Genomic DNA, 27,962 nt, shown 5'->3' on the forward strand with positions numbered 1-27,962 from the left:
TATCATGGTCGAAGACAGGACCTTGTGCCAGACCGAAAAATTATAGGGTGATCTTTACTATTTCTCCTACAAAGGATAGCAATTGCATCTGACACGTTGTGGACCATGAACATCTGCATGTCATTAGACATTGCCTTAACAGTTACTTGTTCAACGCTTTCCTTTACAACCGGACGGTAGTTTACCGAAAGGTAATATACGGGACAAGTAAACTGGACGTGTGCTTTCCTAATATAAGGTTAGCAAGTGGGTGGCACAAAATCGCAAATTTTGAGCTAAAATTTTAAAATCTGAAACCCACAAAACCCACAAAAATATTTTGCAAACACCGGTGAAGGGTTATTCCGAAAAAATTATCTAGGGTAAAAGCAAGAATGAATTTTCAAAAGATCAAATGTTTTCATAAAGATCCAATTTCCAAAAGGATCTAAATTTTCACAGCCATGTGGGACTGTGAACCACATTGTTACTATCATTGTTTATACCACCGTATCAAAATCACTTATGTATAAAGTGTGAGAATAAAAAAGTGATTCGAGTGAAGTGTGATTTAATTTCAAGTTCTGTATTGCTTGAGGACAAGCAACGTTCAAGTGTGGGGATATTTGATAGTGCTCCAAATGATCATATATTTAGTCGCAATATCCTTCCAATATGTAAAGTTTTTAGTTGTAATTGTTCTATTTTTAAGTTGTAATCATTTATATTAAATAAGTGCGAAGAGGAAAGATGAAAATGAAGATTTGAAGACGAAAACGTCCAAAATACTCAAACGTACAAGTTAAACTCCAAGTGGTTCAATTTATTGATGATTAACGTCTAAATATTGATAAGAGTACAAGTCGCAGAACGCAAAGTACAAGATATCTAAGCATACGAAAAGACGTTCGAAAATTCGAAACCGAGACATAAACCGAGTATCAACGCTCGAGTCAACGGACCTTAAATTACAAGTCAACTATGCACAAGAATATAATATAATATATACATAATTATATATATATTATATTATATATTATAAAAATTCAGCAGCCCACGTTTTAAAAATGTTGGTGAGCTGGAAGGCGTGCCTTCACAATCGCGGAGCCCCCAGACACATTAGCTTCGCGATAGCGGAGCAGCTGAAATCAGAAATGCCTATAAATACTCCAGCCTTCTGCTCGACGATTACACACACCATCCACAATATATCTCTCAATCTCTTTGTAATGTAATAAATATATATAATATATATTTTAGTTTAGTTTTATATTAGTTAGTTTATGTAATGTAACGGTTATTTTACGGGTTTGGAAGTCGAAGTTCTGTCCGTGTAACACTACGCGATAAATAATCATTATAAGTTATGTTCTCCTTTTTAAATTAATGTCTCGTAATTAAGTTATTATTATGCTTATTTGAGCCGAAGTAATCGTGATGTTGGACTAAATATTAAGACGGAGTTATTGGACTTTGGACCATAATTAGGGTTTGGACAAAAGATCGACACTTGTGGAAATTGGACTATGGGTTATTAATGGACTTTATATTTGATTAATATAGAGATTTACAATTTGACGTATTTATAAATAGCCACATACGCTCGATCGGGTACGGTGGGCGGGATATTTATAAATACTAATAATTGTTCATTTGACCGGAGACGGGAATGGATTAATAGTCAATGGACTCATTAAAACAGGGGTGGATTACATACAAGAGTAATTGGTGTAATTGTTAACAAAGTATTAAATCCTTGGATTGCATACAGTCGATAACTTGGTGTAATTATTAACAAAGTATTAAAACCTTATTACAGTTTAAATTCCTAATTAGTTGAAATATTTGACTTCGGGTATAAGGGTAATAGGGCGAGGACACTCGCACTTTATAATTATGACTGGTGGACTGTTTGGACAAAACCAGATGGACGTATCAAATAATCCAGGACAAAGGACAATTAACCCAGGGTAATAAATTAACATCAAAACGTCAAACATCATGATTACGGAAGTTTAAATAAGCATAATTATTTTATTTTAATATTTCCTCGTACTTTTAATTACATTTTATTTATTGTCATTTTAATTATCGTCATTTATATTTACGTTTGACTTAAAATCGACAAACCGGTCATTAAACGGTAAAACCCACCTTTTATAATAAAAATAATTGTAATATATATATGTATGTATGTATATATATATATATATATATATATATATATATATATATATATATATATATATATGTAGTTATATAAAAATATAGTGTAAAATAAGTCGTCTCCCTGTGTAACGAACCGGATTTACTAAAAACTATACTACTCTACGATTAGGTACACTGCCTATAGTGTTGTAGCAGAGTTTAGGTATATCCCATCTGTAAATAAAATAAATTAAAACTTGTGTAATTCGTACCGTATTTCGTATTAAAAATAATAGTATATTTCGTACACCCCTGCGACACATCACCTACTCCGTATAAAATTATGTTTAAACATAAGTGATCTACAAAATTATAATAAAACTGAAAGGACCCGTTCATATACATTATAAACGATTCACAATAGTTGATTACATTGCGAGGTATTTGACCTCTATATGATACATTTTACAAACATTGCATTCGTTTTTAAAAGACAATCTTTCTTTACATCGAAAATTGACAGGCATGCATACCATTTCATAATATCCACTATCCAACTATAAATTGATTTAATAATAATCTTTGATGAACTCAATGACTCGAATGCAACGTTCTTCGAAATATGCTATGAAAGACTCCAAGTAATATCTTTAAAATGAGCAAATGCACAGCGGAAGATTTCTTTAACACCTGAGAATAAACATGCTTTAAAGTGTCAACCAAAAGGTTGGTGAGTTCATTAGTTTATCATAATCATTTATTTCCATCATTTTAATAGACCACAAGAATTTCATTTTCAGTTCTCATAAATATACGTCCCATGCATAGAGACAAAAATAATCATTCATATGGTGAACATCTGGTAACCGACATTAACTAGATACATATAAGAATATCCCCTATCATTCCGGGATCCTCCTTCGGACATGATATAAATTTCGAAGTACTAAAGCATCCGGTACTTTGGATGGGGTTTGTTAGGCCCAATAGATCTATCTTTAGGATCCGCGTCAATTAGGGTGTCTGTTCCCTAATTCTTAGATTACCAGACTTAATAAAAAGGGGCATATTCGATTTCGATAATTCAACCATAGAATGTAGTTTCACGTACTTGTGTCTATTTCGTAAAACATTTATAAAAGTTGCGCATGTATTCTCAGCCCAAAAATATAAAGGGTAAAAAGGCAAATGAAACTCACCATACTGTATTTCGTAGTAAAAATACATATAACGTCATTGAACAAGTGCAAGGTTGGCCTCGGATTCACGAACCTAAATTAATTATATATATTTATGTGTTGGTCAATATTTGTCTAGCAAATTAGGTCAAGTCATAGTGTACCACAATCCTAATGCTCGAGACTAATATGCAAAAGCCAACAAAAGTAAATTTGACTCAAAATAATTTTCAAAAATCTATACACGATTAATATATAGTTTAAATATCGTCGTTTTATATTTTTAAATATTTTTAAAAGATTTATTAGAGTAAATAATATAATCTATTTATTAATAAATAAAATTTTATATTAAATTTATATAATAAAATATACTTTTATATATATTTAAGTAATAAAATTTATAGAGTTCATTTAATATCATAAAGATAATATGATAGGTATTATTAAAGTAAGTTATTACACGTAGTAAAATATGTTTGTATCACATATTTATTTGATAAAATAATATCTATAATGATAGTAAGTAAAAGTTGTATTATTTTGTAATAATAATTATTATTATAAAAATATCAATATTTATAATTACTAAGATGACATTATGATAAAACGATAATTCTAATTATGATAACTTTAATATTTACGATAATTTTTAATATTATCTTTAAAATAATAATTCTATTTAAAATAATAATAATAATACTGATATTTTATAGTAACAATGACATTTCTATTAAAATGATAATTTTGGTTAAAATGATAGTTTTAATACTAACGATACTTTTAATAATAATAGTAATGATAAAAATAATAAGAACGATAATTTTATCTAAATAAATATCTTATAATATTTTAATTTCATCATGAAACTCTTACCCATTATTTCCTAATCGTTTCGTTTAATAGCTTGTAATCGTCTTTTATATCGTGTTCATAATAATGATAATAATAGTAATCAAAATAATTAGGTGTTACAATTATTTGTTTTAATTACACTAATATTAATAATGATAGTTACTATAACATTATTAACGATAATACTAATAATTATCTTAATGATAATATAGTAATAATAATAATAACAATAACAATGACTATTTTTAAATAATGATATATATATATATTAATAATGATAATAATAATAATAATACCAATAATAATAATAATAATAATAATAATAATAATTAGAAAATAATAATAATACTAATTATAACTTTAACGATAATAACGATAGTAATAAAAAAATAACAATTTTTAATGATAAATCCCTTTTATTGATAAAGATAATAATAATGATAATAATAAGATAAAACTAGAACGACGATAAAATGACGATAATAATAATAATCATTTTTAATAAAAATATCGAAGATTCAATTGATTATAACTTCTAATCCGTTCATCGAAACCATTCGATATCTAAAGGAAAAGTTCTTAATTTTTCGCTAGCTTTCCAAGGACATGCATATCTTATACCTAATCTCAACCGCAAGTGTAACTAATTCAAGATTCAACCTAACCTGTCTAAGGGCAATATCAAAAGTACAAGCATGCATAATCCTAAATACTCGAGCACTAGTCAGGGATACACTATTAGTATGTAAAAGTTAAATTATGAGTACTCACGTATCAATATTGAGATTCAATATTGCAGGAAATGTACGTAGACGCAACGGAAATGATAAACATTATATTGACCTCACGAGCATACCCGTGAACCATACTCAATCACCTCCATAGCTATAACCCATAATTTCCTTAATCCTATCCTACTCGAAAAACAATTTCGAAATCACTCGGACAGCACTCCGTCGTAATATTTTATGTATACTAATAATATCTTGAAATACGGAGTAAATATATATATGTAAATCGATTGAGAGAGTTTAGAGAAAAATATTTTCAAGTTTCTATGAAATAATGAAACCTATTGAATTCTATTTATAATAGATTTTTGAATTATTAAAGTGAATTATTAAAGTATGAATTATTAAAGTGAATTATTAAAGTATGAATTATTAAAGTAAATTATTAAAGTATGAATTATTAAAGTGAATTATTAAAGTATGAATTATTAAAGTGAATTATTAAAGTATGAATTATTAAAGTGAATTATTAAAGTTAAAGTAAAGTAAAAATAAAGTAAAGGTAAAGTTTAAGTATAGTAAAAGTATAAAACTATGTACGTATAATACGCGTATAAATATATATAATATTAATTTAAATCATTATATATATTTAATAAAATAAAATATAAATATCGTTATCTTTATCATACTAGTTAAGTAATGAGTTGTCAAAAGTGGTTCTAGATATTTATAAAAGTTATATACGTTTTAATAATAAAGTTCTTTTTAAACTGAAAACGTTTTTGTACGTTTGAAACTAAATAGATCAATCGAGTCTTTATGAGATTCAGTCTTCCACTATCCTTTGTCTAGTTCTCAATGATTGACAATTTGTTCTTATTTATAAATCACTTTACCATTTTCCAAATATTGTTAAAATAGAAAGATTTCTCAAATCAACGTGGGCCTTTCAACAGAGACTTGTAATCATAATTCAATATATCTGATAATTCAATCATTTGATCTTATCTTCTAATTCTATTGATAAACATTTTGAAACAGATACAATCATATAAAGTATTTAATCTAATATTTTGTTTACGTTTCAAGTTATAACATATATACACATATACATATATAATCATATTCGTTTAATGGTTCGTGAATCGTTGGAACTTGGTCGAGGTTGAATGAATGTATGAACATAGTTTAAAATTCTTGAAATTTAACTTAACAAATATTGCTTATCGTGTCGGAAACATATAAAGATTAAAGTGTAAATTTGGTTGAAAATTTCCGGGTTGTCACAGTACCTACCCGTTAAAGAAATTTCGTCCCGAAATTTGAGTGGAAAGGTCGCGAATGATAATAAGTATGTTTTCATGATGCATACGGGCTGAAAATTAGAGTTTTATTATCAGCGAATAATTTGGATAAACAATCCATTTATATGAAGAGTACGAATGAAGCTAACATAGAAGAGTGAAATGAGTAAGTATAGATTCATCTTATCATTTGACGTAGATATGATTGATTCCCAGATTTCAAGGGATTTGAAGAAAATCTTCTTAATAAGATGTGACTCTCCGGTAATCAAGGGAATTAGGATCCGCTTTAAATGTGATCGTCCATTTTAATTGTTCTGTCGGAGATTTTCTTATAAATTTACCTCCTTCGTTTCCTTACAACTCACATCTTCTGTTGATGCATTTTATGCAAGTCCCTAGACATCTACCCACGTCCATTGCAGGTACAACAGTTTACAGGCCACCATGATTGCTCGTTATTATACTATCCGTGTTTGTATGTGGTTACAGGAACTGCAGGAAAGAGATTTAGATGTTTGACTATGTTAGAATTAGTCAGACGTACAAGTGAAGCCTCACTAGTACGGCTGACAGGCTCATAAGCATGGTTGATGCTGAGCTAAGTCACAATTACAACCTAAATGAGAAGACACGAGTGAGTGATCACCCGTACGGCTGATGAAGCCAACTTGTACGTGTGATGAATGAATCGTATGGGTGAGTCAACAGCAGGGGTATATAAAGTCTTATATTCTTCATTTTAGGTTAAGCCTCTCATTTGTTACACACACTCAGATCTAGTGAGCTCCTCCAATTCTCTCTCAATCCAAATCACCCAGGTGGTGAATAATAGCTCTAGGTGTTGATCTAATCACACTTGATTTAGCTGTGGTTTGACTAAATTAATCAAAAAAAAAAAACTTAACCTATTCACTAGAGGGTTTGATTCACTTATTCCGCCATTGTGTGAGTTAAATCTGTTGATTTCTAAGTTCCTAGTCATGTTTCATCACCTTCTATTCTTTCCCCCTCAACTCATATTTTAAAGTATTCATCAATATGCTCCATCCAGTTCTGATTCTCGATATACTTCTAACTTTCATATCGGTCATTCTTCTTTTTCATCTACCGCCGGAAGAATCTATTTACTTCTACTATACTCTTGGGTTTATAGTGTTTCTAGTTCTCCCGTGTCTTTATATTGCTATATGCATCGATATATATGGTTTATAATTTCTAGTTTAACGTTGGGCTTTATATGTTCCCTTATATTTCAAAGTCTTTGCTTCTGTCTTCTATAATCATTATCATTCACAGTTAATGCTCTCTTTTATTTGCTGCAATTTATACCCCAATTTCTATTTCGGAGTTTTGTCCTTTCGTTTCTTCTTCTTGCGATTAAGCACCGCTTGTAATGGTCCAGAATTCACATATATGAATTTCGGAATGAACATTGTTAATGTTCTAGGAAGGAAATTGTGATGGCACGATCTTGACTTGTCAAATTACTAGAATACCTTTGAAAAGGCCGAATCATCAAGAAATATTTTCTTGATATTTTAGAGGTTAAATAGAATACAAGAGTCGTATAACATGGCACATGATGATGTTATGATCTGTGAATCATCACGTTCCATTTAGAAACTCAGCATGACTTACTGTAATATAATCACGTTGATCAAGTGTCATTATATTATACTAATTCATGCTTCAGTTCCCAACACTACTTCAAAATATTTCTATTTTAATCTTGAATGTTTCAGAATTTAGAAACTAAAATAGTTTCTTTTATGATGTAATATAGATAGCGCGAAGAGGTAAATGATTTCAAATAAGAAAAATTAAAAAAATATCTTCAGAAATATGGAGGATATTTATAATGAAAGATATGATGATATTTTAGAATATCTAAGATCAGAGGATGATGAAGAATATTATTCACAAGGGTTTAGAGTCAGGAGTAAGGTATTTGATAATAATTTCAGCAGACACTGAATCATTTGGACTCTTTGAAGGCAGGTTTAGTCTTTGTGATTTGTCCATAGCCTCCTTTATGGTTTGTTTAATCCATTTTCCAGTTCCAAACCTTCTCTTTTTCTAAGCTTTTCCAACACACTATCCTTTATTATCAAACTTTTGACTGTTAAGGTAGTTTACAGTTTTGCTGCTTCATCAGCATTTTCCAAACTTCGGAGAACTAGTTCGCAGTTTAGGGTGTTTTTCAGAAACTTCACATTCAAAGTATATAAGTCTAGGAGATAGACGTTATATATACACCTACAACTGTTGGCAGAGACATGCTGCAAGATTTCAAAATACTAATTGCTGATTCCCAGTAATTGGCATGACAATTCTTGTTACAAGATGCGGATGAGTAAATGATGGGGTTTCGATAAATATAATGACTTTTCGTAAAGTCAAAGATCAGTGAAGTTGTTGGTAAGTTTATTTTTAATGTGGTGAGACATAAAAGATTCTCCGGTAACGATGACGAAAGGGCAACGTCTAAATCAAGGTTATAATAAAACTGTTTCAACTGAAAAGTTGAAGTTAACTTGCTAAAGCTGTGACAAAACTGACTAATTTGAAAAGGAATCGCAAAGTTATTTTTGCTAATAAATGCCAAAGGGTCTGACATGGATACGTGTTAAATTATGACTCTGGTTTCGAGAGCTTTTTAGATGCAAGACTGTGGTTAATATGTGGTTGGATCATCATCTCGATTGTTTATTATTTGAAGTGTCTTCAGGAATTTCGAAGGGTTTTGAACACAGATTGTAATCGTTAATATACATATGATGTTCTAATACAGTTTTGAAGTCAAAGTATAGCTTGTGAAAGATGTAAGGATCTAAGAGTGATGATTTCGATCATAACTCGAGTTGAATTCTGAGATTTCAAAATCAGAATATGCAATTAAATTTTGAATGAGTATGGTTGTTTTGATTTCTATAAAAGAATATATATTGTTTGAGAAAATAGTGAGTATAGTTGATGATTGCTGAATCAGATTCGAAGAATATAACATATTAATTGTGAATTTATATATCTCTCGGGTATTACCTACCCGTTAAAAAAATATTTCACAATTAATATTTTGTACAAAAGAATTTTTATTACAGTCTTTTTGAATATATATATATATATATATATATATATATATATATATATATATATATATATATATATATATATATATATATATATATATATATATATATATATATATATATATATGTATTTTTTCTTCAGATGTAACATCGATTTAATGAGTTAATATTAAATTAAACTCATTTAATTTACGGTTGAAACTAGAATTGAATAATCCCTTAAAGGCTTTAGAGATTACATAAGTATTACTTCAATAATATTGAAATTATGAATCAATACTTCGTTATTTGTTGGGGCATGATGTTGGTTTTCATTAAATTCTTGTGAACTTCGCAAAGTACGAATGATGTTATCTGAAAAGTTTCGAGTACGTTGATGACGAAAGTGTAAAATCAACATATATTTGAATAATACACTTGATTTATTATGAATTGGAATTTATTGAATTGAGACAGAGGTTGTAGTTAACGATAGTTAAGTTGCGGACGAAGGACGTGCATTATTGCATATTAGTAATATGAATTAACCGAGTAGTTAAGATTCACACATAATAGCTTAGTACGGAAAGATTTATTATGGTTTAAAGATTTATATATAAGATATACATATAAATCCTTCAGTGGAAATGAGTTAATTCTTCATAACTCGTTGATACAATATACTCGTTGTTGATTCATAATGATGTCCGCGGTGATTCTTGAACTGACGGAGCTTGTGAAGTTATAGGTGCTGCTAATGCTGATGCTGACAACACTGACGATGCTGGTGATGCTGGCGGTACTGTTGATGCTGTTGGTAAAACAAGTCTAGTTTGTAAATCGTGCACCATTCTGGTCAGGATTTCTTTTATCATTTCGGTCCACTCATCTGATTTATGGTTAGATCTAGAATAAGTAATCTCTAAAATTTTAGAGATTACATAATCACCGTAAAATATTTCTCCGATGAAGTCATGAATTAATACTTCATCGTTTGTTGTTGTTGGTCTTCCATGTTATTTATAGGACGTATGACCTTGATACTCGTGGGACAGATTGTGGGGTTGAGGTTTACGATGCGGTTGTGGTTGGGGGTGGTAATGGTACTGTTGACGTTGATGTTGGTGATACTGATTATGCTGCTGGTGCTGCTGCTGGTGTTTGTAACCTTTGCACCATATTCTCCAAAGCCACTACCCGAACGCGAAGCTCGTTGACTTCTTCTATTACACCGGGATGATTGTCGGTTCGGACAAGCGGATAAATAAAATCTAGAATTTGATGTAGTATATAATCGTGACGAGATACTCTGGAAATGAGAGAGAAAATAGTGTTTCGGACAGGTTCGCCGGTAAGTGCTTCAGGTTCTTCGTCAAAAGGACAATGTGGTGGATGGAAGGGATCACCTTCTTCTTGTCTCCAATGATTTAGGAGGCTACGAACCCATCCCCAATTCATCCAGAATAGGTGATGACTGATTGGTTGATCCATTCCGGTCACACTGCTTTCGGAGCTTGAGTGGTATTCCATATCGGAATCCGAGGGACTTAAACTAGTGACGAGTTCCATTTCGTACGATTGAATAAAGGATTTTTTGATATGAAATGATTTTTCGGCTATCGAATGGTATTCTAATTACATAGAATATCTATATATATAGAGAAAAAGATTTCATAGATTACGGAGGAATTTACGGAATATGTCAGACAAAGTTTAAAGTAACAGATACGATAAGATATGATTTAGCAGATGCGCTAAGATATGAATTTTGTCTATACACTACTCATGCAATTAATGTAGCAAGACGTGTTTAGACTAATAATGATAAGCAAGTAATTTCCTAAGGATGATAAGCAGATGATTTCCGACTAGAAATGATAAGCAAAACTTTTGACATGTAGACACGGTCGAAGTCCAGACTCACTAATGCATCCTAACGACTTATCAGTTAGACACACTAATGCAGACCTGGTTCGCTAAGACCACCACTCTGATACCAACTGAAAGGACCCGTTCATATACATTATAAACGATTCACAATAGTTGATTACATTGCGAGGTATTTGACCTCTATATGATACATTTTACAAACATTGCATTCATTTTTAAAAGACAAACTTTCTTTACATCGAAAATTGACAGGCATGCATACCATTTCATAATATCCACTATCCAACTATAAATTGATTTAATAATAATCTTTGATGAACTCAATGACTCGAATGCAACGTTCTTCGAAATATGCTATGAAAGACTCCAAGTAATATCTTTAAAATGAGCAAATGCACAGCGGAAGATTTCTTTAACACCTGAGAATAAATATGCTTTAAAGTGTCAACCAAAAGGTTGGTGAGTTCATTAGTTTATCATAATCATTTATTTCCATCATTTTAATAGACCACAAGAATTTCATTTTCAGTTCTCATAAATATACGTCCCATGCATAGAGACAAAAATAATCATTCATATGGTGAACACCTGGTAACCGACATTAACTAGATACATATAAGAATATCCCCTATCATTCCGGGATCCTCCTTCGGACATGATATAAATTTCGAAGTACTAAAGCATCCGGTACTTTGGATGGGGTTTGTTAGGCCCAATAGATCTATCTTTAGGATCCGCGTCAATTAGGGTGTCTGTTCCCTAATTCTTAGATTACCAGACTTAATAAAAAGGGGCATATTCGATTTCGATAATTCAACCATAGAATGTAGTTTCACGTACTTGTGTCTATTTCGTAAAACATTTATAAAAGTTGCGCATGTATTCTCAGCCCAAAAATATAAAGGGTAAAAAGGCAAATGAAACTCACCATACTGTATTTCGTAGTAAAAATACATATAACGTCATTGAACAAGTGCAAGGTTGGCCTCGGATTCACGAACCTAAATTAATTATATATATTTATGTGTTGGTCAATATTTGTCTAGCAAATTAGGTCAAGTCATAGTGTACCACAATCCTAATGCTCGAGACTAATATGCAAAAGCCAACAAAAGTAAATTTGACTCAAAATAATTTTCAAAAATCTATATACGATTAATATATAGTTTAAATATCGTCGTTTTATATTTTTAAATATTTTTAAAAGATTTATTAGAGTAAATAATATAATCTATTTATTAATAAATAAAATTTTATATTAAATTTATATAATAAAATATACTTTTATATATATTTAAGTAATAAAATTTATAGAGTTCATTTAATATCATAAAGATAATATGATAGGTATTATTAAAGTAAGTTATTACACGTAGTAAAATATGTTTGTATCACATATTTATTTGATAAAATAATATCTATAATGATAGTAAGTAAAAGTTATATTATTTTGTAATAATAATTATTATTATAAAAATATCAATATTTATAATTACTAAGATGACATTATGATAAAACGATAATTCTAATTATGATAACTTTAATATTTACGATAATTTTTAATATTATCTTTAAAATAATAATTCTATTTAAAATAATAATAATAATACTGATATTTTATAGTAACAATGATATTTCTATTAAAATGATAATTTTGGTCAAAATGATAGTTTTAATACTAACGATACTTTTAATAATAATAGTAATGATAAAAATAATAAGAACGATAATTTTATCTAAATAAATATCTTATAATATTTTAATTTCATCATGAAACTCTTACCCGTTATTTCCTAATCGTTTCGTTTAATAGCTTGTAATCGTCTTTTATATCGTGTTCATAATAATGATAATAATAGTAATCAAAATAATTAGGTGTTACAAATATTTGTTTTAATTACACTAATATTAATAATGATAGTTACTATAACATTATTAACGATAATACTAATAATTATCTTAATGATAATATAGTAATAATAATAATAACAATAACAATGACTATTTTTAAATAATGATATATATATATTAATAATGATAATAATAATAATAATAATACCAATAATAATAATAATAATAATAATAATAATAATAATAATAATAATAATAATAATAATAATAATAATAATAATAATAATAATAATAATAATAATAATAATAATAATAATAATTGGAAAATAATAATAATACTAATTATAACTTTAACGATAATAACGATAGTAATAAAAAAATAACAATTTTTAATGATAAATCCCTTTTATTGATAAAGATAATAATAATGATAATAATAAGATAAAACTAGAACGACGATAAAACGACGATAATAATAATAATCATTTTTAATAAAAATATCGAAGATTCAATTGATTATAACTTCTAATCCGTTCATCGAAACCATTCGATATCTAAAGGAAAAGTTCTTAATTTTTCGCTAGCTTTCCAAGGACATGCATATCTTATACCTTATCTCAACCGCAAGTGTAACTAATTCAAGATTCAACCTAACCTGTCTAAGGGCAATATCAAAAGTACAAGCATGCATAATCCTAAATACTCGAGCACTAGTCAGGGATACACTATTAGTATGTAAAAGTTAAATTATGAGTACTCACGTATCAATATTGAGATTCAATATTGCAGGAAAGGTACGTAGACGCAACGGAAATGATAAACACTATATTGACCTCACGAGCATACCCGTGAACCATACTCAATCACCTCCATAGCTATAACCCATAATTTCCTTAATCCTATCCTACTCGAAAAACAATTTCGAAATCACTCGGACAGCACTCCGTCGTAATATTTTATGTATACTAATAATATCTTGAAATACGGAGTAAATATATATATGTAAATCGATTGAGAGAGTTTAGAGAAAAATATTTTCAAGTTTCTATGAAATAATGAAACCTATTGAATTCTATTTATAATAGATTTTTGAATTATTAAAGTGAATTATTAAAGTATGAATTATTAAAGTGAATTATTAAAGTATGAATTATTAAAGTAAATTATTAAAGTATGAATTATTAAAGTGAATTATTAAAGTATGAATTATTAAAGTGAATTATTAAAGTATGAATTATTAAAGTGAATTATTAAAGTTAAAGTAAAGTAAAAATAAAGTAAAGGTAAAGTTTAAGTATAGTAAAAGTATAAAACTATGTACGTATAATACGCGTATAAATATATATAATATTAATTTAAATCATTATATATATTTAATAAAATAAAATATAAATATCGTTATCTTTATCATACTAGTTAAGTAATGAGTTGTCAAAAGTGGTTCTAGATATTTATAAAAGTTATATACGTTTTAATAATAAAGTTCTTTTTAAACTGAAAACGTTTTTGTACGTTTGAAACTAAATAGATCAATCGAGTCTTTATGAGATTCAGTCTTCCACTATCCTTTGTCTAGTTCTCAATGATTGACAATTTGTTCTTATTTATAAATCACTTTACCATTTTCCAAATATTGTTAAAATAGAAAGATTTCTCAAATCAACGTGGGCCTTTCAACAGAGACTTGTAATCATAATTCAATATATCTGATAATTCAATCATTTGATCTTATCTTCTAATTCTATTGATAAACATTTTGAAACAGATACAATCATATAAAGTATTTAATCTAATATTTTGTTTACGTTTCAAGTTATAACATATATACACATATACATATATAATCATATTCGTTTAATGGTTCGTGAATCGTTGGAACTTGGTCGAGGTTGAATGAATGTATGAACATAGTTTAAAATTCTTGAAATTTAACTTAACAAATATTGCTTATCGTGTCGGAAACATATAAAGATTAAAGTGTAAATTTGGTTGAAAATTTCCGGGTTGTCACAAAAACTTCTTTGGTTAAATATCATTAAATCACCTTAAACATAATTACATAATTACATAATTATTGTAAAACTCAATAAGGGCTGAGATTTGCCCTTTAATTTCAAGCATTTTTTAAGTTTTATGTGAGGAAAACTCATAAAACTATCTATGCATTTAATGTAAATCAGATATTGTTTTTAATTAAGGCGGAAATGATTTATATTACTAGAAAGAAGGATACAATCATAGAGCATATGAGGGAATGCTCTTACATCAAACACATTTGATGATTACACGAAACAGACAAAATTTACAAAGATTACAGTAGATAAGCTATGTTTAACCGTGATCATCGAAAAAAGCTAGGATTAAGCAACCATTGGCTCCAATCTAAAGAGATTTTCTTCGAGCGTTTAGAAATCAATTCGAAAAATTTGATTTGTATTTCATTTAGAGCTATAGGGTTGTTTCCTTTTTTTCTTTCTAAAGATCGTTATAGTTTCTATTTTGCCAAATGATGTAATCACACGTCCATTCAATTGTTTGCCATAACATTGAGAAATGGTTAAGTTGTGATGAAAGGGATTTGCCAAGGAAGAGATCATCGACATTTGAAGAGAGTAGATGGCCCGATATTGTACTATTGAATATTTATTATTCAATATATATAAAAACTAATACTTATATCTATCAATAAAAAAATAACAAGTTCAAAGTCTTAAAAAAAAAAAAAAATCATAAAGAAATAGCATAAACATTTTTTATATAAATGACGTAGCAATTTAGACAATAAACATGCAACACAGTGAATTGAAATATTACAAGTTGAGTCAATTTTGGTTGGTAGTGAAGGAAAAGGTCAAAATAAAAGCAGCATTTTCCAACACGCAGACGCGTACTCCGTACACTCATATTAACTTCACTTACCACTCTCGTCGTCAACACACGATTTCATGGATCTCGATCAATTTACACATTCAATCATGATATCGTCGTTATTAATCTGCTTGTTACTGCCATTTCAAGGATGCTATTCCGCCGCTACTCAGCCAAGGTCTTCCACCAAATCAACTTCCGCCGATCAATTCTCGTCTTCTGTCGTTTTTCCGGTCACCGGAAACGTTTATCCGAGAGGGTATGAATATATAATTGTATCCTTTTCCTCTTTTTATTGTATATTTTCATTAATTTTGTAGAATTCTGGTTGAATAGCTCATATCAGTTGTATATATATGCCTTTTTATAGTTAATTTGTAGGATGTCTATTATTAGGGTTAATTGTTACAAAATATATGGATATTTACTTATTACGAGTATTTTACTTATTAGATATATCTCTATCTAATATCTAATTTTGACATATTTGTTAGTAGTATTCATCAAACTTTGAGTTACAGTAACTGTATTTACCTGATCTCTTTTATTTGTAAATGAAGTGGTGACATGGCAGATGATGTGGCAACACATTCATCTGCCATGTCAGCAATGAAGAAGTTCTTCAATTCATACGATAGCTAATAATTGAAAGTTGGATAGACTACAATCGAAATTGTTGAAGCTGAATTCAATACATTTTGAAATACTTTACTCCTGTTTAATTGCTATTAATATTGATTGTATATAAGTAAGAAATACAACTTCAAATTCATAGCATTGTTGCTACAATAAAAAAAAATAAAAAAATAAATTAATATCGGTGTTCCGTAACTTACATATGTGGCGAAATATGACTTTGTGATAGCTTGACACTCCTTTTAGGCCTGTAATGATTCTTCTGTATCGGTGATGAAATTTGGCGGTTTAGACATTTCTAGCAGAACTTAGTTGTTGAATTTCTATTGTAAAAGTTTTATTGTTACGGCTCACAATTTTTTAAACTGTGTAAAGTTTCAAATTGTTTATACAAAAGGAATATATATTTGGATTTTGGTTATCATTTGTGCAGGTACTATCATGCTACTGTGAATATAGGAAATCCACCAAAACCTTATTTTTTAGACATAGATACTGGAAGTGATCTCACTTGGCTTCAGTGCGATGTACCTTGCGTCAAATGCCTCCCGGTAAAATTTTCTCGTACTCTATCCGGTCTTGCAGACATTTGTTTGTAAGGTTAAATATATAAGCTAAAAAATTAGACAACAGGGAGCTTTTGGTATCTAGTTTTATATACATTTTTCATTGAAAACAACAATCAAACAATTGATGTTCATATTGTAGGCACCTCACAAACCTTATAAGCCTAACAAAGATCTTGTGGCATGCATGGATCCACTATGTGCATCTGTACATTATCCAGAAACGCATGATTGTGAGTCTTCAAAGGATCAGTGTGATTATGAAGTTCAGTACGCCGATCATGGATCTTCTCTTGGTCTATTAGTTAAAGACTGGTTCCCCTTGCAATACATCAATGGAAGTGTAGCCAAACCTCGACTTGCATTTGGGTATTCTCTTTTTGTTCAGTTCTTTTTATATAATAATTATGATATATATTTGAATGCGTGACTAGTGACATCTTAGTTCATACACTCAGATGTGGTTACAATCAAGAAGTTCTAGCCAATATGGACCCACCTTACACTGATGGGATTCTTGGTCTTGGCGTAGGCAAAGCAAGCATCTTACGCCAACTGCATGAACTCGGTGTAACAAGAAATGTAGTGGGCCATTGTCTGAGTTCTCAAGGAGACGGTTATTTGTTTTTTGGTGATGAACTTGTCCCTTCTTCAGGTGTTGTTTGGACGCCCATGTCAACAACCGAAATAGAGTGAGTTAAATTTAATTATTGTACATATGATTCTTTTGCATATTGTATTTAGGGGTATTGGCTTTTGCATAAATAAGTAACATAGTTTGGTCTGACTTGTGTTATCCCTTAATACATTCTATTCACTCACATAAACCCTAAATGTTGATAAAATCTCCAAATTTTCAAAATTTGATGGAACCTTTTAATGGGTGAACAGAAATATGGTTACCCAAAACAGAAATTTTACTTAAATTGTGTCTCCTTTGTAGATAATAACTTCATTATACTCTTCTCATCAAGTATTTATACACGTGCTTTTTTCAGAAAATATTATTCATTGGGATCTGCAGAACTCTTTGTTGGTGGAAAAACGACTGGAATAAAAAATCTCCCTATAGTGTTTGATAGTGGAAGTACATACACTTACTTGAATGAAAAAGCTTATAAAGTTCTACTTACTAAGGTGAGGGAATGAATTATTGTTCTTTTCTCGGTAATCGTATACACTTTTTGCTCAATTTATTATCGTGTTGTTGCAAATTGCAATTCACTTTCAAAACTATTGATCCAGATTATGAATGACATAAAAGGGAAGCATTTATCCAAGGCAGATGAAGATGAAAGCCTCCCAGTATGTTGGAAAGGGTCAAAACCGTTCAAGTCCGTTCAAGAAGTCAAAAACAATTTTAAGCCAATTACGTTGAGCTTTGCAAAATCAAAAAATGCTCGGTTGCAGTTGGACCCTGAAGCATATCTCATCATCAGTGTAATGTGAAAACTTAAATATTCGACATATTTTTTCATTATGTTGTTTATTAATTGCATACCTTGTTGCAGAAACATGGAAATGCGTGCCTTGGCATCTTAAACGGCTCAGAAGTTGGCCTAGATAATGTTAATCTGATTGGGGGTATATACCTTAAGCGACAAATTAGTCCAACAAATTTGTCATTTACATATACTAATTATTATAATAAAGTTGCTTCTTATACTTGGTTTTTGCAGACATATCATTCCTAGACAAAATAATCATCTATGACAATGAGAATCAACGGATAGGATGGGTTCCTGCAAACTGTAACAAACTTCCAAAGTCCGGGGTCTTTCTCTTATAATAATTCTTTAATTTTACACACGAAAACACGAGGCTTTTGTTACAACAAGAACTTTTTCTTGTTTATGAACAGTGTAGACAATGATGATGACCCGGATTATGGAGGCATGTGCAAGGCCTATGGCTCCAACATGGGAATTTTTCAAGCCTATTGTGCTGCACGATGACTTGTGAATTAGTTAAAAGTTTGATAAATAAAGTGATTCTAGATGTGGATTGTACAAACAGTTATAATGAATTGCGAGTAAATACATAATATTCGGTTGTTACAAGGTGTAACTTTTAGTAGTGTAAATGTACTAGTACATAGAAATTTTGAGAAAACACAAACATATATTACAAAGATTCCTGCAGCTAGCTAAACAAACCCTCCCTTTTAGAATTTGCTTTCTTTGTATTGTCAAATGCGTGCAAATAATTAGTTGTACAACACCACATAGCATCCTTACCTGTACAATGCCTGCTTAATCGACAACCACCACATCAGTTAATCATTCATTAAGAAGTTTTTAATCACCAACCAATTTGCTTATAGTTATATACAAGGATGTATGCATGTTGTATACAAGGATGTATACAAGGAGGTAAGCTCGAGACGGTCCCATCTTTATTTAGCGAGGTTCAAGTTCTTTCATACGATTGGATTTCACGACGTTGTAAGGGTCATATTATGGATTGGCTTCAATGGTTCTCACAACCTTAGTTTCTCTCTTTTGTTAGTTGCAATCTTTGCAATTAGCTTAGGGCGGTGTAATTTGTTTTCTCTATTTCTTTCGTGATGTATTGTGTTGTTAAGGTTGCCCAGTCAACCATGTACTATTCGTGATTGTTTAATATAAGTCCTTCTTGCTTTTCAAAAAAAAAAAAAAAAAATGCATGTTGGAGGTTTTATTATTGTGTTTTTGGTATGTACATTACCTTTGTATGACAAATCTTGGTTATTGCTTCAACATGTAGGTTTTGGAGCTCCTCCAGTGAAGTAATATCCAAATCAGAAATATTATCACCCTGAAATCAAGAAATTTGATTTTTTTTAATCCAACAAGATTAATGAATCCCTGGGCCCAATTTTTTTAATCAACCAACGAGCAGTAGCTCAGTTGGTACCCGTTGCTAATGATCCCTGGGCCCACAGGAATATGCCCTAATGCAATATATGGGTGCAGGTTCGATTCCTCAGCCTGCAAGTTCCTTGTGGGTATTAGGGGGAGGCATTTTACAAGGCATACTTAGCCCTTACGGGGTGGGCGGTATGGGTGCCAAAGGCACACGGGGTCAGGGTTTCTCCGCCAGTCCAAACCTTTTGCAAGATTAATGAATATGTATGACAAAAAATAAATATTTACTTGTTCATATATAAAAGAAAATTGAGTACCTTCAATCTTGAAATATAACTATCCAATTCAAGGCACCTTTCTTTCTCTTTATGATACAGTAGTCTTAATTCATCAATTGATCTTGTATCATCCTGGCCTGAAACTACATCATCTTCAAAAGCTTCATTACATCTAACAGTAGCTGAATCAATGTCTACTCCAGTTTGCAGAATTCTAGAATTACTTTCAGAACTAGCAGAGTTTTTAAGTTCTGCAACATGGGCCCACAAGTTTGCCAGCTCAGCTTCCAAATCCTCTTCACGTCGTTTCACTGCATCTAATCTTTTTCTCAACTCACCTTCTAACTTATCTCTTTCAGAAAGCGCACCAACCAATGAAGCCTCTCTTTGGTACCTTGCATTTAACTGTTTCTGTAACTCCTCTACAAGTAAACTATCTTCTTGTTTTCTAACAATATCATTATTCTTTTGATATTGGTTAGAGTTGCAGGCTTCTTTTGTAACTGCCAGCTCAGCATTTAGTTTAGCATTTTGGTATGAAAGTTTTGTTACTTCTGCAGCTAAGTTTCTAAGCTCAGTTGCTGCAGCTGCGGCCAGCTCCTTTGCATACGAACCTTCATCAGCCAGTTTTTGGCTGCACATCATAAGCTCATTTTTTTCTTCAGCCATTTGCATCTTCTCTTTCTTCAATGTCTCTATCTCAGCAGCCTGAGTTATACATCATCAATGTAAAAAAAAACAAAACAAAACAAAATAAATAAATAAAAAAGTTAATAAGAGTGAGAAGGGGATTTGGTTAACCTGCATAAGAAGCCGAGAATTCAAACAAGAATCAAGGCCATCGTTGCTACTTTGAATTGAGTCATCTTGGGAAAATACTTTATTCAAACTCATAACACTAGTTGGTGTGCTTTCATTGATATACTTTTCTTCATTAATATATTTATGTTGCTGAGAATTTGAATTGTTGGCGGCTGTTAAGGACTCAACTTGTTGTCTTAGTAAAAGAATGGTTTGTTGCATTTCAGCGTTGTCAGAGACCTTAACATGAATAGTTAATTGTTAGAACTCAACAATAAATTTTAAAAAAATTAGGCAATGCAATATTAGTATAATAAAATCCAACCTTTACTTGTAGCTGCTCCTGTAAAATCCTGTTATCTGCTGCTTTTAACTTTGCCATACAAAAATTAATAAGCTATTATGTTAGCTTTGTTTCCTCATATTAAAGTATAATGTTGTTATAGAATACTAGTATATAACCAACCTCAAGTTCGAAGGTTTTTTCATTTAATTGTGCAATAAGCTTGGAGGGAACCTGTGGAGTGAGATGCATTAAGAGTATGACAATAAATAAGTAAGACAACACAACTGACCTAATGTCAAGTAGAATCGAACGTTACCTGAGGTATTTCGTTGCGTTTTAATTTATGTGTATTCATATCCACTGAACTAATCATACGTTGCTCCAATAGATGTATCTGAGATTTCTTTCCCCTAATCTCATATTTCAACATTTGCATTTGTTCCTGGTAATAAGATTCAGCCATCAAAGCTTTCATTATCGAGATCAATCTAACATTTGACTCGACTCTAGTTAACTTAACTTATTACTCATCATAGCTAACCTGAAGTTGAGAGTCTTCAGGTCTATTAGTTGCTTGCTCTGTGAGTCTCTTTAAAGAACTAGTACAAAGTGCCACATCACCAGACAACATTTTCACTTGCTCACGCATAAGCTCCATTTGGTCAGTAATAGTAGTTCCTGTCTGAAAAGGCCACTCGTTTAACTTAATTTAAATATTAGAGAAAATACAAAGGCAAAAAGTATGAATATTTTAAGCAATATGGTTTCTTGTTTATTCTCACCGGAGGTAAATGTCGACCTCCATCAGTTGCACTAAACAAGTCACCTGCTTGTGTTCTTTGCAGAAGCGAATCAGCAACTGCCAAGTCATCACCTTTTCTTCCAATTGAGTTTCTCAAACCATCTTTCGTGTCATCGAAAACACCTCTACTTTTTGATGATCTGGACGATGTAGGTGAACCACTTGTGGGGCTTTCTTGATCATTATGTAACGATAAACCAGTTAAATGGTCTGGTTTCTGCAAAAAATAAAAATAAAAATATCAAGTCTTTATATCAGATTTCTTCTATGACTATGTGAATATGCAAGTGGTACATCTACATTACAATTACTATATGCAAAATAAGTTATTGTTTATAAAAATATAACTGAAAAATTACTTTCAGTTTGAACCACCCAAGCATGCCTTTTTTTCGGTTCTTCCTGTAATCTTTGACCAACTCATCAAGATTAGCCGGATCCGAGCTCCCCTGTCCTGAAAACTCAGAATCGACGCTTCCAGAATCATAATCAAGAAACATCCCCCGTTTTTTGTCTGGCAAGTGTACTAACTGTATCAATAGACATAGTATATTAATAACTGAAGGAATTGCATTGTTGTAAAAGTTGGCTGAGTCGGTTTGGGAACTAGCCCATCTGAGTCACCCAAAAACAGCTTGAAAGTCGGTCAGCGCTAAAAATTCAGGTCAAAGTCAAAGTTAGGTAACAAAAGTATATTCTTTAAATTAGATTTTGTGCCATATATCTATGTTTGAAATATCTATGTTCTATATTTGATATAATTATGTGTATTAGTATATATATGTTTAATTTATTTATTACTATAAGTCAACGTTGTCAACGCCCGACTCGTCCCCCTACTTCACCGACTCGTCCATCCAAGATCCTAACCGACTCGTCCCCGACTCAGGACTTTTACAACCTTGTGGAATTGTAACACCATGATAAAAAAGTAATGCAATATTCTATTAAACTGTATATAACATACTTCATCTTCACCAAACGAATGCCTCCTTCGGTGGTCTAAATTTCCCGGTATATTTGGTGTCATTGTGTTCTTAGTAGAAACTAGAATTAATTTAGTCAATCTTTGAATTCTTCCCATTAAAGCTTCTTTAGCCTGTTCTTCCTCCTCTAGTCTTGACTGTAATTTAACTTGTCCAGCTTCCAACTGCCACATATTAAACCAAAGGTTTTTGCTTTTTACATTCACTATTTACAAATTTAATTGAAAAAAAAAAAAAACTCTACATATTACAAACCTGAAGTTTCATATTAACTAGATCCTCGCTGTTTGGTACCATACCACGCTTTAATTGCTGAAGTTCTTGTTTTAAACAAGAAATCTCCTTCTGATACTTCTTAATAAGTGATTTCTCATCAATAATCTATAATTTGAGCATCAAACGATAAGACAAAATGTAGAATTAGCAAGGTGTTAATAAAGCTCACAATTAATCAGTCCAGTATCACCTTATTCTGAGAAGCCTTAATTTCCACATGTTTACTACGGTGTGCAAACTTAAGAGTATTATGTGTTTCTTCTGTATTGCTTGAGGCAGGAGTCACTGTGCATATAAGCTACATACAAGTTTTAACAATGTCAGATATGTTCAATAATTTAACTAAAAAGACTAATAGCAATGAAAGATTCTTTTAACTTACAGAAACTCGTCCATGTCCACTAAGTGAAGATTGCAACAGTCGTGTAAGCTTTGAATCTCGATAAGGTATGTGCGCAGACTTACCGTCTGTTAATTTAGATATCACCTGGAATATTTATATCACATTTAATAAAAGATATTAACTTTTATATAACTATGGATAATCTTGAAGTCTCAAACAAATAATCTTACTGTTCCAAGAGTAAGCAGACTCTTGTTTATGTATGAGCCTTCTTTTCTCCTCATTCCAGTTGTCTCGGTCTTAGAACTTTCAGATCCTGCCAGGTCAATTAAGTGCTACAACAAAAAAAGAACAATAATGAATAATGCAGGTGCATATCATACAAATAAACACAAATTGTAATAAATATGAATCTCGTTAAAAGATTTAAGATTGTTGTATCAACTATCATATACCAGTTGTGATAAGGTTACATCCTCTTCCTGATTTTCTCCACATGGACTGCTCTCAATCATCTGGTACACAAATAGACATAAGAGTCGGTCAGGACTTTTTAGGGAGTACTAGGCAACTTGAGAAGTACTCTTGACCAAGTTTGACTTTGACTGAGTTTTGACCAATTTTCTGAATAATCTAGAGTTTTGGCCTAGTTTGACCACATTTGACCGAGTACTCACCGAGTAATTCTGAGTTATGTGACACTGCTTATAAACTATATAGAAATAGAAAGATCATCTTGAGAACATGATAATTACCAGGGTAAATATAGTATGGCTACGACTGCTAAGTAAATTAAAATTATTTGATCCAACGTGCCTATGAGCTACAGCAATAATAAGTGAAAACATAAGATAATAAAGTCAGGAGCTCTGATATAGCATGTACAGTATACACAGTTACACAAACAAGCATATTATAACATAACAGAATAAATTTCACATGTTTTTTTTTTCATGTTCCAAGGTAAATACAAAGCAACGTACCTTCCCCGGATGCGATTAGTGAAAGAGCATGAGCGGGAGACAAAACAACTTCCTCTTTGATTCCTTCAACGTAAGTTCCCTGTTAGGTGCAGACTACGTATGAGACTGAGCAATAAATTTACATAAAGAGCTTTAAGTGAGCCATTTATTAGTATGATATAGAATAAAGATGATGAAGTACATAATACTAGTATACAGATTATAAATTATAATATATGAACCTGGTTATCTTCTCTTATTCTTAAATTCTGCCCAGTGGGATTAAGCAAGTCATTTATAACCTGAAAATAAAAACACATGAGATTCATACAGTGTAATGACTGAATGAGATAATAAGCTTAGACTTATGTATATTGTCATAAATGATTTACATGGTTATAAAAAGCAGTACTAGTCCACAACACAATATCTAAATGATCAAATCAAAATCTCCAATAAATAACAAATAATGCAAATAAAGAAAAATTTAAAATAAACAAAGGACTGGAAAACTCAAAAAAGGTACAGACCTCATTATAGATCTCCAGATAAGATACTCGAAGTAGAAACTCTCGTCCAGGTGTCTGATGAAATACAGGGTTTTTAGAGGGTATCAATGAATAAAACCGACTCGATTAACAATCTAAGTATGTTGAGACAATAATTTGTTTTAAGTGAAGATGAATAAAACATACCTCTTGTATAATTCCAAACACATCCTTCACAGCCAAAGGAATGATACCAGGTGACTTTTGTTCACCCTAAAGATGAAGTATATTATTATTAGCAACTACATTTATAACTTATATAAATGTCACGAATCCTGATGAGCAGGACAAAAGGATTGTAGAAAATATGTATTTTATGTGTTATTATACAGTGTAGTGACATCAATTTCTCTCCTTGGATATTGTCAATCATATTGAAAAGGACAAAGCAAAAGACAGAAAATAAAAAAACATTGTAATGTCATACATGCATCGTGTGAGTCTTCCCACTGCTAGTCACACCATATGCAAACACGGTTCCTGCATCATAATGAAGCAAATATTAACTAGTCATGCCTTAACGATGGATTGGTGTTTTTATAGGCCACAAGATTAATTATGCCTTCTTTACAGAATTTAAGCAACTCATTTTCATGACATCTTTAATTCAGCAAATCTATAAGCTCTACGTATCAGGAAGATTGTATGCTTAAAAAGCCTTGTAAAAACTTAAAACGGGAGATAATTATATGTTAAAAAATTTCGTTCTACAAATGGATTCACCACACTAGAGCAATCACAAACAAGATATAAGCATGAATGCACTAGCCAGTTTGTGTTAACTTGTAACAAAATATATATACATGACGTTTCTCAATAAAATAAAGTAAAGAAAAATGACCATTAATTCCTTCCATGGAACCATTGATGACATGTCGAGCTGCAACATCATAAACATGGCGCGTAGTTGTTGCTGGTCCAAACACTCTGTCTGCAGCAATGTTAAATAATACGGAGTACATCAAAATTGTTGACAGAAGTGATTGTTTGACTTTAAAACATACAATTTCCTTTAAAGGATAAATTTTTTTATAGTAACTGAATTGATGACATGACTAGTAACATTGCACGAGTAAATGTCGAAAAAAGGTAATATAACCCCCGCAAAAGTTCGGTAAGTTAAAAATCAAGTGGCACAATTGCACAAAGTATAGGACCTGATGTTCAATTTTTTTATAAAAAAAAAAAAAAAAAAAAAAAAAAAAAAAAAATGATAGAACCTTTTTTAGTAACAAAATCGAACATCGACTCCTATTATTGTGTTCATTAAACATATCAAGCTGTTTTGGATCTTACATTACCTTTTCCTGAAATTTAACTTCATTCATGCATCCATTCAAGAAGTATAATAAGAGATGTTATCAGCAGCAACTACTGATAACTAACTAACTATTCATACATCATCAGTATTCATTCATTAATAAAGATTGATTCAATTAATTAGTGTATTAGTGTAGTTACCAAATCCGTATGAAATGGAGGGATTAAACTCATTCTGTATTGAATAATCTCCATCCCCAAACCATGCTATCTCATCTCCTTTGCTAATCTCCCTTGAACTGTTATTATTTAAATAAACAAAAAACTTCTAATTTAAGTATAATAAGTAATATAATATTATTTTAATTAAATAAAATAAATATATAGATATAGATGTGAAAATTAACAGACGTCATTGTTTAGTGAAGTGAGCGTACTTAAGAGGACGGAGTCTGACGGTGACAGTGACATTTTCTTTGAGTTTAGTACTTGAAATTTGAGCTTGAGTTGTCGTTGAGGGTTTGGAATTAGAAATGTGTTGCTGCTTGGAATTAGAGGAGTTAGGTTTAGTCCGGCGAGTGGTGGTGTCTGGTGGTTCCGATGACTTTCGGGACCTCAACGGCGAGATTGAAGACCTTGAAGATCTGGAAGTGAAGGACATTTGGTTGATTGTGGTGGAAATTAACGACGGCGATTGGATGGTTAATGGTGATCTGCCGCCCTTGGTTTTATCCCTCCAAAAATGAGCTTTTTTGTTTTTAACTCTTCGAAATTTTCAGCGCTCTTTTTCTCTAGCTCAAAATAAAAAAGAATAACTAGACAAAGTAAAGAAATAACACACAATACATGCAACTAAACCGATCGCATAACAATTAATAGGTGCAAGACCCGTTCGTTCAATGCGGAGCAAATGTATTAAGAATGCAAAACTAAGGTGGCGTTTGGTTCGAGAATTTAAAATCTCAGAATTTAAAATGTTATGAGATTTGAAATCCTGATGTATTTGAATATCTATCACGTATTTGGTTTGAGTATTTGAAATCTCAAAATTTATAAAACGTAAAGCGTAAAACGTAAGATGTAAGCACAGTGTAAACGTAAACCATAAAACGTTAAAGCTAAACATAAAACATTAATTTAATACATAAAACGTAAAACGCCAAATGCAAAACGTAAACGTAAAACGTAAAGCGGACACATAAAACGTCGTAAACATAAAACGCAAACGTAAAACGTAAGCGGAATACGAAAACCTAATATGTAAACATGAAACGCAAAACGCAAACGTAAAACGAAAAAGTTAAAAAGTAAACGTAATACATAAACGCAAAACATAAACGTGAAACAAACAAATGAAATGAAAACGTAAACATAAAACGTATGATATAGAAATCCTCCACTCATAGGATTTCAAAATCCTTCTCTAATCCAAGGATTTAGATTTCCTTCGCTCATGGGATTTCAAAACTCCTAGGCATTTGAAATCCTCTAACC

General features: G+C 30.9%; 2 protein-coding genes across 4 annotated transcripts; one reads left to right on the forward strand and one right to left on the reverse strand.

The window, feature by feature from the left end:
- The first annotated feature begins 15,891 nt into the window (after window positions 1–15,891).
- On the forward strand, window positions 15,892–19,173 carry LOC139892219 (aspartic proteinase Asp1-like). Of its 3 annotated transcripts, none has more exons than XM_071875263.1 (9): window positions 15,892–16,137; window positions 16,948–17,065; window positions 17,223–17,449; window positions 17,539–17,772; window positions 18,079–18,217; window positions 18,326–18,520; window positions 18,592–18,664; window positions 18,760–18,854; window positions 18,919–19,173. In XM_071875263.1, exons 1-9 carry the CDS (start codon window positions 15,956–15,958, stop codon window positions 19,033–19,035), a joined length of 1,380 nt encoding a protein of 459 aa, XP_071731364.1. In that variant the 5' UTR covers window positions 15,892–15,955; the 3' UTR covers window positions 19,036–19,173. The 3 variants fall into 3 exon arrangements, with proteins under 3 accessions (XP_071731364.1, XP_071731362.1, XP_071731363.1); XM_071875261.1 differs by having other exon boundaries at window positions 15,893–16,137; window positions 18,760–18,847; window positions 18,942–19,173; XM_071875262.1 differs by having other exon boundaries at window positions 15,893–16,137; window positions 18,760–18,847; window positions 18,947–19,173.
- LOC139892217 (kinesin-like protein KIN-7E, chloroplastic) lies at window positions 19,134–27,129 on the reverse strand. The gene is made up of 25 exons (XM_071875260.1): window positions 26,906–27,129; window positions 26,670–26,767; window positions 26,050–26,139; window positions 25,636–25,688; window positions 25,356–25,421; window positions 25,191–25,244; window positions 24,903–24,962; window positions 24,682–24,760; window positions 24,454–24,521; window positions 24,154–24,213; window positions 23,929–24,033; window positions 23,738–23,842; window positions 23,546–23,653; window positions 23,335–23,460; window positions 23,061–23,243; window positions 22,453–22,623; window positions 22,074–22,310; window positions 21,833–21,973; window positions 21,608–21,733; window positions 21,472–21,522; window positions 21,331–21,378; window positions 21,006–21,245; window positions 20,244–20,912; window positions 19,787–19,876; window positions 19,134–19,328 (listed from the first exon to the last, which is right to left on the reverse strand). Exons 1-25 carry the CDS (start codon window positions 27,127–27,129, stop codon window positions 19,314–19,316), a joined length of 3,267 nt encoding a protein of 1,088 aa, XP_071731361.1. The 3' UTR covers window positions 19,134–19,313.
- Between the last annotated feature and the right edge of the window lie 833 nt (window positions 27,130–27,962).

Source organism: Rutidosis leptorrhynchoides, chromosome 2 (assembly GCF_046630445.1).
Source record: "Rutidosis leptorrhynchoides isolate AG116_Rl617_1_P2 chromosome 2, CSIRO_AGI_Rlap_v1, whole genome shotgun sequence".
Taxonomy (NCBI): Eukaryota; Viridiplantae; Streptophyta; class Magnoliopsida; order Asterales; family Asteraceae; genus Rutidosis; species Rutidosis leptorrhynchoides.

Excerpts from the sequence above, each read along its gene's own strand:
- LOC139892219 (XM_071875263.1), top strand. The coding sequence starts at position 15,956 with ATGGATCTCGATCAATTTACACATTCAATCATGATATCGTCGTTATTA. Across the intron at positions 17,773-18,078 it reads ATGTCAACAACCGAAATAGA|AAAATATTATTCATTGGGAT; the intron begins GTGAGTTAAATT and ends TGCTTTTTTCAG. Across the intron at positions 18,665-18,759 it reads TAATGTTAATCTGATTGGGG|ACATATCATTCCTAGACAAA; the intron begins GTATATACCTTA and ends TGGTTTTTGCAG.
- LOC139892217 (XM_071875260.1), bottom strand. The coding sequence starts at position 27,129 with ATGTCCTTCACTTCCAGATCTTCAAGGTCTTCAATCTCGCCGTTGAGG. Across the intron at positions 24,034-24,153 it reads ATGTAACCTTATCACAACTG|CACTTAATTGACCTGGCAGG; the intron begins GTATATGATAGT and ends TTTTTGTTGTAG. Across the intron at positions 23,244-23,334 it reads TAGTTAATATGAAACTTCAG|TTGGAAGCTGGACAAGTTAA; the intron begins GTTTGTAATATG and ends AATATGTGGCAG.